The sequence below is a fragment of the Lithobates pipiens genome, unplaced genomic scaffold, assembly GCF_037356315.1.
Source record: "Lithobates pipiens isolate NorthernLeopardFrog02 unplaced genomic scaffold, aLitPip1_a1.2 Scaffold_22, whole genome shotgun sequence".
Taxonomy (NCBI): Eukaryota; Metazoa; Chordata; class Amphibia; order Anura; family Ranidae; genus Lithobates; species Lithobates pipiens.
The window spans coordinates 189445240-189467481 of record NW_027507784.1 but is presented as its reverse complement, the minus strand read 5'-3'; the positions used below and the strand labels follow the sequence as shown (position 1 = coordinate 189467481).

At 37.7% G+C, this 22242-nt stretch overlaps 1 protein-coding gene across 2 annotated transcripts in view; it reads right to left on the bottom strand.

Moving 5' to 3' along the window:
* TMEFF2 (transmembrane protein with EGF like and two follistatin like domains 2) overlaps positions 1-22242 on the bottom strand; it is a 955470-nt gene that overhangs the window by 256020 nt on the left and 677208 nt on the right. For both annotated transcript variants that reach the window (XM_077448742.1, XM_077448743.1), the window contains exon 7: positions 13137-13196. In XM_077448742.1, coding sequence (XP_077304868.1) covers positions 13137-13196 — 60 coding nt within the window. The remainder of the gene's footprint in view (positions 1-13136; positions 13197-22242) is intronic.

Sequence of the window (22242 nt, the reverse complement as noted above, 5' to 3'; positions counted from 1 at the left end):
TACTTGCAAACGCAAGGAGACAGCAGCAAGTGAGATGAAAAAAGATGGACGACAAAACAAATTATACAGGGGTGATAACCCTTCCCTATGTTTTCCAAAAAGCTTAAAAATCTTTTTTTGACTGGAGCTACACTTTAAAAATGTACCGGTTGAAAATGACAAACAAATTCAACTTAACACAACAAACCTACACAGTCCCTGTCTTGTTTGCACCGCCTGTATACTGCTGTTCTGAGTATATAGGGCCTGGGGGCCACACGCATTTCCTTTTTTTAATATGGGTACGGGGTTCCCCTTAATATGCGTACAAGACCCAAATAGGCTGGTAATGGGCAGGGAGGGCTACCCATGCCATGTTTCTCAATGATTTTCAACCATATTGCAGGAACCAGATATAACATTAAAACCGCAAGCAGTTTTAAATGGTGTTATTTCCGTTTAATGTCATTTTGTGCAGGGACTGTTCTAAACACGGGAAACACGTGGCACTTCACAGGCATACTACAGACACCCCCCAGGCACCATATTTAAAGGAATATTTCACTTTTTTTTTTCACTTTAATCGTCATTAAAATCAGTGCTCCCGCCAAAACGGCAGTTTTTAAAACTTTTTTTTGCAGTGACCCATGTCCCCTGAGGCAGGAGGCAGGTCCCCAAACCCTTTTTAGGACACTATCTTGCATATTAGCCGTTAAAATTAGCACTTTCCATTTCGAACGTTCGAGTCCCATAGACTTCAATGGGGTTCTAACGTTCGTACCGAACGCGGGGGTCGTTCGCAAGTTCTGGTGCGAACCGAACCGGGGGGTGTTCGGCTCATCCCTACCCATCAATGCACATGCTGATCCTTCATCTGCTATATGTTGCCAGTAAACTAATTGCACAATTTTGGATAAATCCCAGGGTTCCAACTTGTCGGCAATGGGTTGAACAGGTCAACTGATTGCTAATAAGAGAAAAATTAACATATCAGCACAGAAATGCACTGCGCAAATTTTATGCAATGTGGCAGGCTTGGTTGGATATCCCTGGGTTGGCACTGCATCAATTGGTTAAAGACTTTTACAGGGATAAAAAAAAAAAAAACTTTACCTCATATAGCTGAAAAGAACATGCATAGCACTTGATTTTAGTAGTACTGATGACTTGGGTGGGTCATGTAGAATGTTCGAGAGCGGCATGATCCCAGGGCCCTGGGGGCATGCAGAATTCATTAAGACTATTTAATTGTCTTAATTTTTTTTTATGTTGGGTTTTTGTTGTTTTGAATTGGTTTCTTCTTAATTAGTTCTATCTACTGTGCTTTTTTCAAGTATCATAATACTTAATTTGGGATATCTGAATCACATATGGACTGTACAATACTATGTTTGACAAAGCAACTTGTAATAGCCATTGTTCTGTATCGTATTTTGTAATATCCTGTGCGATATGTATATGGCATGATAAACAACGAAATAAAAATCTTTTTCTGATAAAAAAAAAAAAAGAATCCATGAGATTATATAACTTCCCCAGAATTTTGTATTATACAGATGCCTTGTATGAAATTAAAATTAAATAAAAAATTGAATAAAAATGAAAATGATAAATAAAAGATCAAAATTCAACCATATCTTTGGTCACTCTAATAATAACAAATAAAAAATAATGGGCACTTCATCCTCCAGACTAAAGAGGAGTGGGACCTTCCGGCTTGTTATTAGCGCTCAATTCAAAAGCCTGCATCTCTGATGCTTTGAGGGTAGATTAGTGCGTATGGAATAGGCCGCTTACATATCTGGAAAGGCTCCATCAATGCTGAAAGATATATCCAGGTTTTAGAGCAGTATATGTTCCTATCCAGACAACATCTTTTTCAGGCTTGTGTTGGAGTGACAGGATTGGTTACTGTATTCGTGTGGGCAAAAAGGAAGGAATGCCTTCCGGTGGATAGTGCTCAGTGATGGATGGTGGCGATGGGCCCTCTAGGGGATTGGGCTGCTGCCTTTTCTGTATGACCTTACAGTCATTTCAGCATGTAGACTTGGATAAAAAGAAAAGGGTCGGCGCCCTGTGTAAGATTACACAGTAGAATTCCGCAAGTGGTCGGCAGACACAGGGTGGAATGAGGCAGCCTTGAGATATCAGTATCAACTAGGGTAGCCCTCCCAGCATCTCGGCCTCCTTTCAAGTACCTGACACCAAGAAACACTGGCAAGCTGTGGGGGGGATGCTTCTGAAAGCATTGCAGTGGCTCATTAACCTCTTGGACCACTTTGATGAGAAAGCCAGCCATTGCCTGAAGAAATAGATACTGAAGTTATGGCTGATAGCTTCAGCCATAACCACTTGAAAGCCAAGGATATAAATATATATATATGTATGTGTATAGCACTCTTGAAGTGGGTAAAGTAGGATATTTTTCACTGGTGACATCCTCAATAGGGACTAGAAGACCTGTTCTGGATGATTTGTTCTTCTGAAGACAGAGCTGGGAGGTGAGAGGAGCTACCAATTATTTCCCGTCCATTCTGACTTAATAATGGCAGTGCTGCTTAAACTGAAATTAAAAGTGCCACTGAAGGTACTGGTCACACAGCACACAGAGACCAGACAGAAGTGGCCAGTATTCTTATCAGGATGTTTTGGGATCCCACTATGCGCACAATGAGTTTTAATAGGATTTAGGGAGCCTAGAGCAGCTTACCTACTGTATCCCCTAAAAAGCATGGTTGATCAATTTATAATGAACAGATTTATTCACCCTTTCCATATATTTGTATTGGCAGGTGTGGTTGATTCTTATTTCATGAGAAAGATAAAAGGGGCAGATCCATTTTCCCTGTCAGTGAGACAACTGCCCCTCATTGTGATGTTTTTACTTTCCACATAAAAAGCTATTCTATTCCTAATAGCACTTATAACAGCTAGAATAAAAGAAGGAATAAAAGAAGAAATAAATAAACATGCTTTCCTGTGAAAGATGGGCCTATTTTCTGCACATTACGCTCTAATCTATCACCAGGAAAATATTGCTAAACATTCTGGCATTAATATGATTGCCTGCAAGTCAATATACTCTCTGCAGAGAAAGAGGTTTTTAGCATGCTAGTCATGAGCAACCTAAAAGCCCTTTAAAAAAACTACACATTTATTGAAAAAAAAAAAAGTTTACAAGTCTATAAATAACGCATTCTGCTTTTATGAATTAGAGCATAAACTGTAAAACATGCGCATATAACTTCCACCTTGTAATGCAGGCATTTTCCACTCTTTTTACCAGGCAAATGGAATTCTTATGTTTACTTTTCAAAAGCAGATATAAACTATTGTTATAGCCATTTAATTTAGTAAGCAAATGCTTCATTTCTGTTATAGAATGCTGGATCTTTTAGCCTTTCATCAAGCTTTGTATAATATGAAAGTGGAAACACATATAGGAAATTTGATACACAGCTATTTATTTTTTTAGCTCAAGTGTTTCAGGCAAACTGCTAAGGCCATTGTAGTTTATCCCTGAATGTAATTTATTTTTCTGCAAGTGCCAATATAGGTAAAATGTTTTTTCCCATTTCTAGCTTATTTATTTTACCCAGATTTCTATCTGGATGTTATATGACAAACATGACTATCACCGTAACACTTTCACCCAATGATGAACTTAAGCAATTTAATATGTAAATTAAGTATAGAAGTGTTTACAGCCTTCCAATTCTTTAATGGGTACAAGGGGGAAATAAAGCAGTACAAGGCCATTTGAGCACTAAAAGAATGCTTCTGAGATTGACTCATAATTATAAATAAAAATAATTTCTGTGTAGGTGCCTAAACCTAAATTTACACAGCAAAAAAGAAGAGAGAAACAATGAATAGAAATTTTGCATGTAATCTTTTGGCAGGGGAGGGAATGATTTTACTGTCAACTTTGTTCAGTGCATTCAGAGATGGATTGTTCTTTGAGCTAACTTCAATGAAATACATCTTCAATTTAACAGGATTACAGAAAAATTTCACTTTTATGATTTTATGGTTGCTTTAATGATATTTAACATGATTATTTCTTTCTCATTAATATTTCAACAACACAGTATAAATAAAGTATTCTTGTGTTAAGGTCATTTAAAAAGAAAACAATTGAAACTGACCTTTTATTACATAATTCCCTTTCTATAAGTTAAAAAAAAAAAAAAACTAACATAAATCTTCAAAATGACTGTGCTTTTATCGTCTTTCTCATTTTTCTTAGAAACCAAAGGTCCATAATAACTCTGGTTTGCTAAAATCATTCAAATGTGACACATCATAAATATTTTCAGTAACTGTAACGTGTGCACACACTCAGTGATCATTATTAAGAAACCATAAAATAGTAGATCAATAAAAGACGTATTTATGCAGATTTTGTCCAAGCTGTCAGTCACAATGGCTGATGCCAGTTGTAGTTCATTCATTCATTCACAGAATTATGTGAATGAATGATGCAGCTGTGTGGGTGGAGCCCCAAACAGACACTCTGTTTTTGAATTGTGACAGTATATATATGGAGAAGATCCCCGTCCACTGTCACAATGCCAGATTGGGTCAAGGTGGCAGCAGGTGATTTAGTAATATGTTACATGGGTGTAACCTGTGACATGTTACTAAAAGTAAATGTTTCCTTTAAAGCACTACTCACAGGAACAAGATTCACTGTTAAGCCCAGACTCTTATTCTGCATGAATGCTTTATTACCCCCACTAGAACAACCTATCCACAAAAATTTTATCTCTGACAATGCACCCATTTTAGTGGTGATCAGGGATACCTCAGTCTGACAACCAATGCAATCTGGTGCTTCCCCTTCTATTATATGGCATAGCCTAAAGAAATGCCAAACCACAGCACAAATGCTTGATTGAATATGTAATTTTAAACTCATAAAAAAAATCTAAATCTAATCTTTTTCAGGAAAAGCCAATGTGAGGGTAAAATGATACCATATAAGCATCTGAGCCTATAAGAAACACACCCTGAAGACCTAAAAAAAAGCTAGTAAAAACTGTAAGAGCATCACTGCTTAAACTAAAACAATCCATGACTCAATCTCCGAAACATGAATGGCAAGCAGTAAAGAGATGATCTGAGCTATGGATGAACAGATCATGCAACAAAAATTATAATGGTTTTGGATTACGCATAGGCGTGCGCACAGGGTGTGCAGATTTCCCCTGTTAAGACCCCTAGTATTTCACCAAAGACCCTTAAAGGCTTCAAAAATGTTTTAAGATGAAGTAAAAAATGTAAAAAAAAAAAAAAAATAAAAAAAAAAAAAAATACTGCAAACAATCTCTTCCCTACTGACACCGTCCATTGCTCTGCTGACACCGTCAGTATATATACACATGCAAACGTGTTTTGGGGTGCATACCGTAATACAATAGACTGCGCGCAGCTATGGGATTGCGTGATTATGACTGATATCCACTGTGGAATGTATATATGTTAAAACATTTTTAACACTATGTTTGTATAGAATAATAATATATTTAAATATATTATTATTATTATTATTATACAGGTTTTATATAGCATCAACAGTTTGCGCAGTGCTTTACAACATGAGGGCAGACATTACAGTTACAATACAATTTGGTACAAGAGGAATCAGAGGGCCCTGCTCGTTAGAGCTTACAATCTAAAAAGGAAGGGTCAATTGACACAAAATGTAATAGCTGTGGGGGGGTGGGCTGATGAGGAAGTAAAAACAGTGTTACTTAGAAGCAGGGTTTTCAGGGATCGCCTAAAGATGGATAGATTAGAGGACAGTCGGACAGATTGGGGTAGGACATTCCAAAGGATGGGAGAAGCTCTGGAGAAATCCAGGAGGCGAGCAGGGAGGAGGTGACAAGGGAGCTAGAGAGCAGGGGGTCTTGGGATGACCGAAGAGAGCGACTTGGTTGGTATTTTGGGACTAGGTTAGTGATACTGTACTGTATATAGATACTGTACTGTATTTTATTAGCGAAGGCTGCAACAATGAAAATTTGTTTATGTGGTTATTGATGTAGGTGGCGATCTGCATTAAGTGCAGAGCTTTAAGTAATGTAAAGTGCTATCGGGGATGGTGTTATGTGATGTGCATTTATGAGATATAGCATGTTGCCCTCTTGGATCATGGCTGTAAGCCTTTGGCATATGCAAGCAGGCGGGGCAGGTGTGGTTTTAAGTTACTGTGTGTTAACATAGGAGATAGACATGGTCTAATACAGCTACATGCAAGCAATACAGTTCTTTTTACCCACCTGTGCACTGAATAAATAAGTACCACTTTGATCCCCTGTTACATTACAAAAACTCACTGGCACATTGCATACTTTGATCAGATTAAACAAAATTGAAATTTTGGATTGTTATTTGAACTTTGTTTAAATAATGAACCATGCCCAGTAGATAACATGCAAGTGTCCAGGTTTCCATATCTGACCATATGGCTTACTTCATTAACATACCACTCCCTCCTAGAGAAAGAGGGAATGATTGCCATAGGGGACTTTGCATACTTGAGAAATAAAGGGTACAAGTTGCAGAATTATAGGATCATTGGGATTAGGGCTGCAACTAACAATTATTTTCATAATCAATCAGTTGGCTAATTATTGTTTTGATTAATCAGTTAATAACTTTAAAAGAAGTGTGGTGTATAATTTAGTTAATATGTAAAGTTTAAAAAAACGGCAATGTATTCTTTATATATCTCTATATGCATTGGTAAATATAAATAAACTGTATGGTTAGGGAGTAAAATCTTTAATCCACTCTGAGAATAACAGACAAAAGAGATATATTGTATATAGTGTAATGCCCCATACACACTATCCAATTTTCTGCTGATTTTTTTCCTTCAGATTTACCAAAACCATGTAGTGTAAGGGCCTGCCTGATTGCGTACAAATTGAAACTCCTAAGGTTTGACCTCATATTATATGGTTTTGGTAAATCCGAAGGAAAAACTCAGCAGAAAAACTGATAGTGTGTATGGGGCTTTAGAGGTTGAATCTAGTAAATATCAGACTCAGAGATCAATTTTTTTTATTTAAAAGAAAAAAAAGTTAAAGACAGTTTTTCAGATTCTCAAACAGAAAAGTCCCTGACCCTTTCCAAATATGCAGCAGCTGAAAAAAGCATAGATGTGAACGTTAAATTAACTGTAATGCGTTTCTGCAAAAAGCACCAAGAAACACATAGGTGTGAACCAGGCCTAAGACGTTTAGTAACATAATAAAAAAAGAAAGCCCTTTATAGTACAAAAAGAGCAAATAATCGCTACTGTAAAGGGTTTGTTTTTTTACTGTGCAACAGTGAAAGTAACATTTACAGTAGCAATTATTTGATCTTTTTGTACTCTAAAGGGCTAATTTTAGTTTTTTTAACCCCATTATGTTACTGGCCGATTAATCGATTATGAAAATAGTAATCGATTAATTTCATAATTGATTAGTTGTTGCTTAATGGATTTGTTGTTTTGGCCCTAATTGGGATACCAAAATTATCTGCTGTATGAAACCTGCTTTTTGGACATCAACAGTGATTATTGGGACAATATCTTCTGATATTAATGGATTATCTACAGCAGGGGTGCCCAACCTTTTGAAGAACGAGGGCCACTTAAGCAATTTAGTAACCAGTCGTGGGCCACAATGAGCGGAGTGGGCGAATGACAGGTCCGTGTCCACTCTGTATATACAGAGCAGACACAGCCCGCTCTACTCTATGGGTTCTGCAATCCGATCTGCCCAGATGGAAGGGGACAGATCGCCTTCTGTTTTTTTATTTTAGTGTATCTGATTGGAAGTAGGAGGGTGTAAACGAGCATAAGTCTGCTTACATTTGCCGCTCTATAGAGGTGAATGGAGGGTCCAATTGGGTCGGACTGATAGTGTGAAAGGGGCCTAAGGCTGCATTCATACGGATGTGCTGAGGTTTGCCTGCACTGTGGGTGCAGCGCAGTGCGCCTGTAGATTTCCTGTGGGTTAGTGGCGCTTTGCCATAGATTTTCATTGTATACTGCAGGTGTGATGCACTTTCTGAAATCTCACCAAACCCAAAGAAGTCTATGGCTTAGTGAAGGTAACCTGCATGCCCACTGTACTGCACCTCTGGATAAGTTTGAAAGCAGCCCAGTTACCTCTGCAGAACAGATATGCCCATATATACACTGTGATTTACTAATAAACTTACCTTTAATAACCGTCTTCCATTCAGGTATGGCCAGCTGTTGCTGTTCCAGATGGAGTGCATTTGGTATCAGTCCACCTTTGACATGAGCCAACGCTATACAAGAAGCATCGGCGTAGTGCCGCAGTCATTTGCTTCCTCTACCACCAGCTTTATTCACGGTACTCGGTATTCCCGAGTCTGATTCGGGGTGAAAATTTAGTACCATTAGCGGGAACCCCGAGCCAGACTCGGGACTGCATTGCTGGATCCAGGAAGAGCTTACTTACCTTGTTCCCTGGATCCAGCGACCAGGGACGGAGAACGGGCGTCAAATTCAAAAAGTAAAACACACACATTACATTGCTGTATGTAATTATTTCACATCCCCTTTGTCCCTAGTGTTCTGTCCAGTGCTCTGCATGTAGTTTTATATTATAAAAACTGTTCTTTATGCCTGGAAACTGGAGATTGTCCATAGCAACCAGAGCTGTCCCTTTACATCAAAAATGGTTTTAGACCAGCTAGAAAACAGTGATAATAAATTGGAATCACTCTCCGAATTGAGCGATAGTGATTTGTGGGGAGATCCGTCATCAAATACTGAAAAGTAATAACAGTGACAATTCTGCAACTGAGCAAATTTCATTTTCTTTGATTTGATTACATTATTGAATATTTTTTATTATTTTTATATTATTATTTGGTATAATTATTTATAGTTAATTATTAGTTTATAATTTATGATTTCATTTTTCAAACTTTATCATACCCGGGATGTCTACTAGACTCTGGTTTGGACAGATTTAAATGAGTTATTCCTAAGAATTACAGGACTACAATATAAAACGCCAAATTTTCATGTAAATAATTGTACTGCTTTCAGCCCCTAAAATCTGAAATAATCATACCGCCAGGGAGGTTAAACTCCTTTAACTCAATTAAACTGAAATACCCTTGGAAAGTCTACTAATTTTTTTTTATTTTTTTTTTTTACATTAGACAACATATTGTTGCGTGTTTAAGATTTTAGGACAGGGGACAGGGAGGGGGCCGGACGAATGTCATACATACAGGAGCAATTCCTGTTTACACGGCGGCCTCTGTAAAATTAAGTCTCGTCTTCTGTGTTGCCATTGGACGACTGTTCTGTTCATCATAGGAGGTGGGACTTTCTATTAAAGAGGCCACTGAGAAAACAGGAGGTTCTCGCCCCCTCCCTGTCCCCTCTGAGGCTGCAGATGGGCATGAATCAGGCTGCACTTATGGTAGGCCTGCATTCATGTCAATAGGGATGCTGTATTCAGGACAACGTGGGTGTTGCATTCATGACAATGGGGGTGCTGCATTCATGGCAACATGAGTGCTGCATTCATGGCAATGTGGGTGCTGAATTCATGGCAATGGTGGGGCTGCATTCATGGCAATGGTGGGGCTGCATTCATGGCAATGGTGGGGCTGCATTCATGGCAATGGTGGGGCTGTATTCATGGCAATGGTGGGACTGCATTCATGGCAATGAGGAGGCTGCATTGATGGGCACTGACCCTTATTTTTCTTCACAGTTTATTATTCAAAATGTAAGATCTTTTCCTGAAACTTCTTAAAGTTAAGGTGCGTGTTATAAACCGATAAATACGGTATGTCCAAATAACACGCCCAAGCTCATCTCTTCACCAAAAACAGCCACAAAGGCAGGAGAATTCTTGTTGGGCCGTGTATTAGTGCTCGGACAAACACACTTAGACCAAATTTTAATGGTTCAAAGAATGTCAGGCAAAATGGTCGGCCCTCACGCATGTTCATTTCATCAAATCTGGTCCTATTTAAAAAAAAAAAAGTTTAGACACCCCTGCACTAGTCCTTATGAGTTGTCCTCAAAACCTAGCAGATGAGCCATTGATTATCTTCTCAGAGGTTTGCATATGATCATGGAAGCCAAGAGCAACTGGACAAAAAAACAAAAAAGCTTTTTTCAACTACTGTGGTACTATTAAAAAAAAAAAAAAAGTAAAGTAAATCTGAACTCTGGAATATTGGTGGATATAACGCTAAATACATTGCAAATCTAAATCCCCATCTAAATATATAAACATATAAGGATTAGAACTGTACTTTTGTATTTTCACAAGCCCTCCTTGACATCTCATATTAATGCTTAGCCTTTGAAACATGAAACGACCATTTTGATATTTTGAACAGTAATACGATAATTCATGATGATTTTGGGATACCAATCTATCATTATGACAGAAGCTTTATCAATCATTCACAAATAAAAGACACGTAACATTCTCTCTATATGCCAATTAAGTCACAGCTAACATTATGAAGTATAAAACAATGCATGTAAGTATCATTGGACAAGGTTGCATTCAGTTACACACAGGCTTTAAGTTACCGAAATTAGTTTGTACATATTGCATTAGGGTAATTTTTCCAACAGTAAAATAAAATTATAGGAATATTTTTTATTAAACGTGCACTCTATTAGCTTAAGTAGTTTTACAGATGTATGTTTTATAAATTAGACAAGTGTCTCTTAAAACAAAACACACAGGATCAGGTAGAAAATACATTTTCATATTCCACTATTGCCACAATTTAGGTGAGGACTAGCAAACCTGAAGCAACCATCTAGAGAAAAAAAATGGAGAGAGTCCCCAATGAAAGCAGGTACCTAATGCAGCCCCAAGTGGTATCAACCTGATTAATTCTTTATCAAGGACATCAAAGATTAGGAATATATATATAATTAAATGCAATCAAAACCTCCATCTACCACAAAAATTGAAAATGTTGTTAAATGCTAAAAACAATGCCAGAGTTTGGACTCAAAGACTGACTATCAAATTGAAGATCACCAGCTATGGACTAATGCCGTAATCCCAAGCTCAAACCAGACCATGACTAAATTACAAATTACAGTGTGTAATTATTACATTTGCATTGCTTATTTCAAGAAAAAAAGTAAATAAATAAATAATACAAAATAAAGCAACATACAATAATACATTGGGTCGCATCACATTCAAACAATACTTGTGATCATTAAGATGTTTTGTACCAATAGCAATACCAAAAATATAGATGGTAGTGTTACATACAAGAAAAGCTTATTTTTATAAATATTAAAAAATAAAAATAAATCAAAACATAAGAGAAAAAAAAGAAACAAAAAAAAAAAGAAACAAAAACATAAATAAAAAATAAAAAAGGGTAGGGAGGGATCGGAAGCATAATAAGGAATTTCAAGTTTAAATAATATGGTGAATAAAAGCTCCCAGATAAGCACAATTATTAAAAGTAAAACCATCAAAGACCTGAGATAATATCACAGTACAAATCAGTGTTTTTGAACCAGCAGGCCCATACAGTATTTTAGAGTGTTTAACAACAGTACCTCTGGCAATATGCGTAAGTTCTTCTAAGAGACACATATTATCCACTTTACGTAGCCATTGAGCTAAAGTGGGTACAGTGCATTATCCCCAGTAAAGTGGGATCAACAATTTTGCTGCATTTAATAAATGTGGAATAATTTAACTTTTTATCAGCTTATTGATTTTGTTGTACAATGGAATAACATAAACCAAGGTTCTAATCTAAACTCGTCGCCTTGTATAAGGGGGATCATCTCAGCTGCCACCTGCCAATATACCCAAACAAGTGGGCAAGCCCACCAGATGTATTCCTGCCCTGCACGGAATCCACAGTCCCTCCAACACATAGGTGAGACAAATGAAGACATTGCATGCAATTTAACTGGTGTATAATGCCAGCGGATAGGAAATGTATAATTTACTTCCTGTATTCTGGAAGAGATAGAGGACATGTAAGAAATCTGCATAATCTTTCAATTCAGACAATGTATGAAGTGGCTGCTGCGCATTCCACACAAAATAAGACAATTGGGGATAGCGCCATTGGCCCATAAAGGTGGGCATAAATGACCCACAAAAAAATTGGGGTTTTAACGTGGTACTTTCAAGGGTGTGGTGTAACATAGGTTGACAATCCCTGAACCATCACTTAAAACTTTTGTCCAAAGATTAATGCAAAAGTTATGGAATAACTTCAAAATCAGTATTTACAAGAACTGATTCCAGATGCACCCAGAGTTTGGATTTTCCGGCATATTTCCAATCTGCAATACATGTTAAGGCAATTGCTTGATAATATAATTTAAAGTTAGAAAGTGCCAAACTACCCATTCATTTAGTGTGGTATAAAACATCCCAAGAGATTCTGGCATGCCTACTTTTCCATATATAGTGTTAAATAAGGCATTTTAACATAGTAAAAAAAAAAAAAAAAAAAAAACTATGGGAACACCCATAGAGAGCACTTGAAAGAAGAACAAAACTTGTAGTAATATATTCATCTTAATAACATTAATTTTACCTAGCTATAAGTGACAAATAGAAGACCACTTGTGTAAGTATGTCTTAATTGCATTAAGAAAATCATAACAGCCTGTGCCTGATGTTTGTTTATTCAATAGCTTTTGAGCGATCACCGTGAAGTTCCCGCTCATCTGTGTGATCCCTCTTTTTCACACACTGTAATTTATCATTTAGTCATGCTCTGGTTTGAGCTTGAGATTACCACATGAGCCTGTTTAATTGCTAGTGATCTTCATTATTTGACGTTGTTGTAAATTTTAGTGGTGGGTGAAGGTTTTGATTGCATTTACTTATGTATATTCCAAACCTTTGATGTCCTTAGTAAGGAATTAATCTGTTTGATACCACTTGAGACTGCATCAGGTACCTGCTTTCTTGGGGGACTCCATTTTTTTTTCTATATGTATATGTTCTATTGCTTTACATTTTACAATATAAAAGCATGTTCTCTATTCAGTGAATTATTCTGTCTCCAATATTAAATCAAATAACTAATACATGATATGGATACATCAAGAAAATATAGGTAGATATTTAAATGTGTACAACGCTTACCTGCATAGTCTGTTCTTGCATAATGGCTGTCCTCTGATTTCGTAGTTGCTGTTGTATTTTCTGTTTAAAGCAAAATGAATTTGTTAACTGTTGTGCTAGCTCTGGTTTATTTTGACATGTATTTAATAATTTCCAAACTAAACACATAACATTGAGGCATATCTGTTTTATGGATAAGCTAATCTTCCCGAATTGAGTTTGTAAACAGTTTACCAAATCCTGCTGAAGATTCACAAACTTTGTGGCAACCACCCCATTGAAATCTATGGGGGATGGGGGGGGATCTTATTATGTAAATGTTGCTGGATAGAATAGGTAAGCTTTTGTCAAATTAAATCAATGGGGGATTTTCTGTGAACCCAAAACTCATCTTATATTTTTTTTCAAATTATTAAATATGTTTACATTCACTTAATGTTGACCGACTCATTATCTCTGGTGGAACACCAAGCATCAACAATTTCAAGAAAATATTTGTTTAAGGTTAGTTTTGAACTTTCCACCTACTAGTTTTGAGGTAATGTTGCTAATGTTCTTGATCTTAGTTTCATATGGCAAATACTGACCTCCTACATGTTATTCTGACCGTTATTGTATTTGAAGAGTTCAACAATATCCCCCCCCCCCCCCCTCTTTCTTCAAGAATGTGCATGAATGTTCATATTGGGGTTGATTTAATAAAAACATTAGACTTTTCACTTTGCAAGAAAATGTTCCCTTTGTTTAGTGAATAAAGTGAAGCTCTGCTGACTTCAGAAGCAAAGGGAAAATTTCCTAAGTGATAATTCCATTGCAAAGTGAGCAGCCTATTTGCCTTTAGTAAATCATCCCCATTGAGCTCCTGCAGTCTCTCCTGAAATGTTTGATCCTTCAGACCTTTCACCATTTTTGTTGCCTATCTCTGGACTCATGCTATCATATCAATACCCTTTTGTAAGGGAGGTTTCCAGAACTGGACACAGTTTTCTAAGGCTTGATTCACACTAACGCGTTTTTTGATGCATTTTGCAGAAATGCAGGGACATTTTATAACATGGGTTCCTATGGAACATGTTCACATCAATGCATTTTTGTGCCTCTGCGTTTTTGGAAAGGGTTGGGGACTTTTTTTCATGCAAAATGCAGCGTTTTGCATGTAATAGAAGTCTATGGACCCGCATCAAAAACGCAAGTACCGTATTTTTACTGCAATTTTGCCACGATTTGCGTTTTGTTTTGTTTTCCATTTCTTCACTGTATATAGCTGGTTGCTAAGCAACCAGTGTAAAAAAAAAAGATAAAAAACGCAAAACAGCAGTAAAAAAGTGTGTCCAAAAACGTGAAAAGCACCGCAAAAAGCACTGCAAAAACGCACAAAAGCAACATGCATAGATGTGAATCGAGCCTAAGTGAGGTCTAAATACAGATCTATAGGAATCAGGATTTCTCTCCTACTGCTGGTGATCCTTTAATGATGTACCCCAGAATTCTATTTATTTCACCCTCTGCCTGGCCACATTGCTCAATTTGTAAATATTCAAAATAGGAATCCAAATTTATTTTCAACTCTATTTCTGGCAAACACCGTACCTCCAATATTGCACTCTGAACCTCAGTTTCCACTGCTTTGACCAATATTCCAGCAATATCAAATCATGTTCCATGTTACAAACACCTCCAGGAATATTAAGCAATGAAGAATATTACATACCTTTGTGGGCCAGTGTGAAGCTACCCATATCTTGCCCACCAAACCCTCAGTTATATCACTGTCAAACAGCCCAAATAGAACAGAACCTAGCAGAGAACCTTCTGGTACAACACTAGTATATGAGTATATGATAAAGCAATGGTTCTGGACAGCTGCACTTCAAAAATCCTCTTAATTGAAGCTTCATGTGACAGGTCGTTAACAGACGGAGCAGGGGACAAAGCAGTAGATGCGTTTTGTGAAAATGTTAGCACTTAGTCATTACCTATTGGATATAGTCATCACAATCACCTATATACTGCTGTAATGTGTCATCATTAGGTCACAGGTGAACCACCCAATTAAAAACAGTACCCAGTCGGTATCACAAAGAAAACCCAGCTGCAGTACACAGTGCATACACTCAAACCTTATGTGGAGAGTTTGGTTCAGATCCACTGCCAAAAAGAATCCGATTCACCAATTGCACTCTGATCAAGCTCGACACAACATTCAAAATCATTGTATAATATCAACTGCCACCAGGTTTTCTTTGTAATACCGGTTAAGTTCACCTGTAACCTAATGATGATACCACTTTAAAAATACTCCCTCCCCCTCCCAAAACCTTTGCTTACTAACTTGTGTAAAAAAGATGGATATACTTACCTATTTTCATCTTGCTCCAGTCAGTCACATGATCTTTCTCCCCTGTGTCAGCCAGTGCTCCTGCAGGGGAGAAGAAGGAGCGCCCACAACAGATGATCCAAAGTAAGTCTTTGGGTGACATTGCTCTGCTCTGTAGCTGGCTGCTAGCTGACATGAGCGATCATGTGACCAGACCAGAGCAGCATTAAAATAGGTAAGTATTAAGAAGGGTATACACTGACTGAAAATTTCCCAGTTCAGCATGAACCCGACAACTTTTGGTCCATGTGTACTGCTGTCTGTTCAACAGAACCCGGTCTAATGACTGGCTTATGCTGAATGGAAAAACCAGCATTCGATCAGCGCTTGCAGCCAATCAGATCTGTCTATTCTGGTTTGTCATAATACAATACAGCAGCAGGGAAGGTCTCTGCATTACACATAATTTGTGTTAATGCTGGGATCTGTCAGGTTTTTTCGTTCATGCTGGTTGAATGAAAAAAAATAAAACTGAATGTGTATACCTTGCTTTATATAAATTGGAGGGATTTTTAGGATTAGTTAGGAATTCTACTTTATGTGAAACTAGAGTTATACATGTTATTACAACCTAATACTTTTTAAATAGTGTGAACAATATATTTATTTATACTGTAAATTTTGACTGCCAAAATTATTTTCTACAAAAATGTTCGATTCTTACTTGCTTGCTTTCTATACATCTAAATATTTATGCAAACACTGGGGATGATTTACTAAATGCAAATAGGCTGTTCACTTTGCAAGGTCATTTGCCTCAGAGCTTAGTGAGTGTGGTGACATTTTATGTTGCAAAGAATACCCAATCACATCCAACGAAAAAAAAAAAAAAAATAATTTTGACTTGCACATGATTAGATGATGGAAGTCAGCAGAGCACCACCTCATTCACTAAACTCTGGTGCAAATTCTCATGCAAAAGTGAAAAGTGAACAGCCTATTTGCCTTTAGTAAATCAACTATACTGATTTCATTTGTATCAGTTAAAATGACAATCTATATGTATAGCATAACTAGCTTAATCTATCATTAAACAAACCCCAGCACTTGCTTTTGCTTTAACCACTTTAACCACCACTCAATGACCAGGCCATTTTTTGCGATTCGGCACTGCATTGTTTTTAACTGACAATTGCGCAGTCGTGCAACACTGTACCCAAACAAAATTTATGTCTCTTTTTTCCCACAAATAAAGCTTTCTTTTGGTGGTATTTGATCACCTCTGTGGTTTTTATTTTTTGTGCCATAAACAAAAGAAGAGTGACAATTTTGAAAAAAACACAATATCTTTTACTTTTTGCTATAATAAATATCCCAATTTTTTTTTTTTTTATAATTTTTTCCTCAGTTTAGACCGATATGTGTTGTTCTACATATTTTTGGTAAAAAAAATCACAATAAGCATATATTGATTGGTTTGCACAAAAGTTAAAGCGTCTACAAAATAGGGGATAGATTTATGGCATTTTTATTAGTAATGGAGGCGATCAGCGATTTTTATCAGGACTGCGATATTGCGGAAGACAAATCGGACACCTTTGACACATTTTTGGGAAGAGTGACATTTATACAGTGATTAGTGCTATAAAATGCATTGATTACTGTATAATTGACACTGGCAGGGAAGGGGTTAACACTAGGGGGCAATAAAGGGGTTAACTGTGTTCCCTAGGTGTGTTCTAACTGTAGGGGGGTTGGACTGACTAGGGGAGGAGAGAGATCGGTATTCATACTTAGTATGTACACACAATCTATCTCCTCTCCCCTGAGGGAACCGGGATGTGTGTGTTTACACACACACATGCTCGTTCTCATTCTGTCACGAGCGATCGCGGGTGCCCAGCGATTATCACACCCGCTAGGCACTCGCATTGGCTCTGGGGACACGCTTCGGTTGTGCACGTCGCCAGAGGCGTCTTAAAGAGCCGACATACAGCTACGACATTTCGCGCAGGGGAGCCAACCTGCCGCAGTATAACTGCGGAGGCTGGTCCAGAAGCGGTTAAAATTTACCCCACCTTTTCCTACTACCATTTGTGGCATTTTTAGAATCAAGAGTCTAACTATGCGCACTTCCTGACCCCACATTACTTAATTAAATATGACAAATGCCTTATATGTTTTACAGTTCTGAACATTATCATGGAACTAATAATACTTTAAGGTGTTTGACATTGACTGATACCACTGACAGATTTACCATGTTCTTGATATATTTATGCCCCAGTAAATTCCTAATAAAATAAGGCTTTTAAACTTTAGTTAAAGATAAGATGGTAACAAAAATTTATCCACTAGAAGCTCTGGCAGCTCTAATAATTTTTTTACCTTATGTTATTTATTGTAGAAGGATGTGAAAAAATACTGACAACCTTTCCATGGTTTGATTTAATCAATGGTTATGCTCCATTATAGATATTATCAGTTTGAGTCAAGCAATGTGAAATATGTGCAGACATCAAAGTTGATGTACATACTGTAGTTTTTATTTTATTTTTTCTGCAATGGAATTTATAGATGTCGGAAAATGGCTAGGAACAAAAAATAATATGCAACAAACAGCTGACTGGGCCAGCAGAATTGTTGGCTTCATGGCAGTGGAGGCTGGTGCTCAAAATTTTTTGGGGGGGCACAAACAAACCTAAAAATACTGAAACCCCCCATCAATTGCAGCCTAACTGTGCCCATCAGAAGCAGCCATTGTGCCCAATAAAAACAGCCACTGTGCCCATCATATGCAGCTATTGTGTCCATCACATGCAGCCACTTGTGCCCATCAAATGCAGCCACTTGTGCCCATCAAATGCAGCCACTTGTGCCCATCATATGCAGCCACTTGTGCCCATCAAATGCAGCCACTTGTGCCCATCATATGCAATGGTCAGGAGTATATCAGATACAGTCCAGCATACAGAGTGCAGTGATCAGGAATATGTCATGTATAGCCAACTGTACAGAGTAGGGTGGTCAAGGGTACGTCATATACAGCCCAGAATACAGAGTGCAGTGATCAGGAGAATGTCACATACAGCCTGACATACAGAGTACAGTAAACAGGAGAATGCCATTTACAGCCCAGTGTACAGAGTTTAGTCGTCAGGAGTATGTCATATACAGCCCATTGTACAGAATTTAGTAGTCAGGAGCATGCAATTGACATCCCAATATTCAGATTGCAGTGGTAAAGAGCATGCAAAGTGCAGTGGTAAAGAGAATTTTATTTTACAGTCCAGGGTACAGAGTGCAGTGGTCAGGAGCATGCCATATACAGCACAGCATATAGATGCAGTGGTCAGGAGCATGTCATATATAGCCCAGCATACAGAGTGCAGGGGTCAGGAGCACATACAATACAGCCCGGTTTACAGAGTGTAGGGGTAAAGAACACATCATATACAGCCAAGTATGCAACTGTACATGCTGTCCATTCATGGTCAGGGTGAGGAAGAATAAACTGAAAGTATACCCTGGCTGAGTGGCCCCTGCCCCTTAATGACCAACAGCCGTCACCATAGATGGATGACCAGGGGGATTTGTACCTCCCCATATTTACATCTTGCCTGATTGTACCTCCTTTGTGCTCTGTATTAACTAATTTACAGTCACATAATCATATATTGGTCAATAATGCAAAGCTCTGTGAAATACTGATGCTGCTTCCATAAAGTGTGTAGCTGTCACCCATCTGGGACATTCTGTGGGGCTAAAGTATTTATTTGACTACTGAAGGAAAATAATTGGATGTCTTAAGAGATGGGATATGTGTTTGCAGGAACGTGAACTTGCCAAATGGATCCAGGGAGATCCGAGAAACTCAAACAATAAAGAAGAAATAGCAGCATGGGATCCTAATTAGTAAAGCAATATAAAAGTATTCAATGATAAAAAAAAGCACACTTACATGTTTAAATCTTGACATTCGGTGTAGGTAGTGGATGAGACCACCTCAGAGTTGTTTAGGTGTGTCAGCAGTTCATGAAGCTCATGCCAGCATAGGAAAAACCTGATCCTGACAGCTGTCAGAAGAGCCACCAAGGCCGGCATCCTGCATAGTACATTCTGCCTCATGGACCCCCTACATACATGTGAAAGGTGAAGGATCAGTGTGTTTTTTAGGACAAAGTGCTTGGGGGCACATGTATGTAGGGGGTCCACGAGGCAGAGTGTACTATGCAGGACGCCAGGCACTGGCGGCTCTTCTGGCAGCTGTCAGGATCAGGTTTTTTCTATGCTGGCATGTGCTTCATGAACTTCTAACACACCTAAACAACTCTGAGGTGGTCTCATTCAATCCTATGCCGAATGTCAAGATTTTAAGATGTAAGTGTGCTTTTTTTTATTGTTGAATAAATGTATATCCATATATCGTACTTACGAGGATCCTGTGCTGCTATTTTTTCTTTGTTGTTTGACCTACTGATGATCAGAACCTGTTAGCATAGGCTTCCAATGATGTCAGCACTATTCAACCAATCACAGTGCTGCATGCTCTGGAGTTCCTCCTACCAGTCTTGGTCATCATGGCCCATTTAAAGGGCCACTTCCCAGCATCGGCAATGGGTTTAGCTAAATCAGACAAATTTTCATACAAAGTGCCCCTTATATTTGCTTTGGTCAGAGAAAAACATGCTATATATATATATAAACTGAATATCTCAAATACTTTTAAAACATGTAAACTTACTGTTACTGTAAGTAAATAGAAGCAGAATAATTTAGCTGAGATTTCACAAGAAAATGTTTAGTACATAGTATTTAGTACACTGTATTTAGAAAAGCAAAATACAAAAATCAATCCAAAGAATTTAGAAAGTCAAGCTGCAATGTTGTGTTTTGCAGTATTACTTGCTAACATAACCTCTGTGTTGAACCAGAACGGACGTGTTTCAAAATGTATTGACTAAACCCCTTAATAATTTTATTGAAAAATATTAAACAACAATTCATTAGAGTTAAAGGTGGCTGATCTGGTTCATTAGAGCCACAAGTCAAAACAAATCTCTGCTCTTAAAAAGGGGATTACTCACTAATTTATATTGTGATACCAATATGAAAGTATTGTGATTCCGAAGAGAAAACGGCAATCAAATACCTTTATAATGTTTATATAATTGATGAATAATGGATTTTCAATGAACCTTATCCAACAGCAAGACAATTTAAGATATTCCTATGTTTGTACATTTCCCTATGAGTCAACATAGGTTTTTTCATACGTGGTTTTCAGACCAAATACAGATTGCAAGCTTGGTCATTAGACCACACAGCCTAGTTCTGAAAATATAGATTATTAGGTGACTTGGTGAGAAAAGATGAAATCAAATTCAGATGCTCATTAAAAACAAAAACAATGCTTCAAAGTCTGCCAGTCAATTTTGTTGCAAGCAGAACTAGACTTGGACTGGATCCTTTTTTTTTTTTTAAATAAAGCGGCTACCTTCTACCATGTTTATTGTAAATGATACAGTTATGTCTGATTCTTGACAGCTTTTTTTAAGGCAAGAAAAGGCAATCAAATATAATATGATACAATACATTACCTAGCTTTCAGTATGGAGTAGATCTGTGTTTTGCTACACTACATTGCTTGTTTCAAAAGCAAAAAATCAGGTGTAAAGTACCAGAAAAGAGTTACTAATGGCAATAGAGTTCTATCCTTTTAAGAGATTTTAAAAATTCACATTTATTATACTAATTTAAGATAAATTGTCAGAATCATGAGCAAATTGTCAACAAAAGAGTATCTTCACAATAATGGCCAATGAGAAATCACTATGGTAGATGATGAATCACACATACATGTAAACAAAGACACTAGAAATAACAATTAGAAAGAAGCATCCGGACGCCACATAGCATCAGACAGGTTAAGGTATCAGATCAAATATCTATAAAGGAAACAGCGCACAATATAAAATGACAACTTAACCTGTGTGTGGCTCCAAGGAAAGATGGGTAGGGAAAGAGGGAGAGGAAGGAGGAAAGCTGGCTAGCAATAAGGTTGTTATAAGGGAGCAAAAAATGCCCTAATAATAATATAAGACATAAGTCCTGATCTTTCCATCCGGGAAAAGAGTATCTTGAGTAGCCTTTAACCCAGTGCTTTGTAAGGGTATATCAAATATAAGTCTTGTTTGTATAGAAAGATTTCATAGGAAGTCCCAATACTCGTGACAGCAGTTTTTGAAGATGGTAAATGGATCTTTAACAAGGATCATGTAAAGTCCTGGTACTGTGGAGACTTAGGTTAGTATTGAGTTTTTGTTCCTTCAGGGAAGTATAAATGTAAAACCAATCCCTTATAGGTTAGGGGATATCATATTATATGAAGCTACGTTATTTACTATAGAGAAACGCGTTGACGTCATCATTGTTCCGTCATGTGACGGCGCCCATACAAAGCTCCTAGCATTGAGGACGCTGGCAGCAAATGGAGACATCCAATCACAGATGGCAAACAGCCGACAGCATAAGCGGAGCCATAGCCGGATATGCACTGGTACCAGTGTTTGGAGATCAGCGACAGACCCACGGAGGGAATATCGGAGGACAGAGGCCATTGGCACATCCACTGTATGAGCAGTAAAGTACCTTTATCACTAGGCAAAGGCACTTAGCCCATAATAGGTGATTTAAAGATATACCACTTGCCTACATGAAGCCTCATATTCCGTAACCTACGAGGGTCCCATGATTGGTTTAACATTTTAAGAGGAATAGCTCTTTGTAAGATCATGTCTGGTGCAGGAC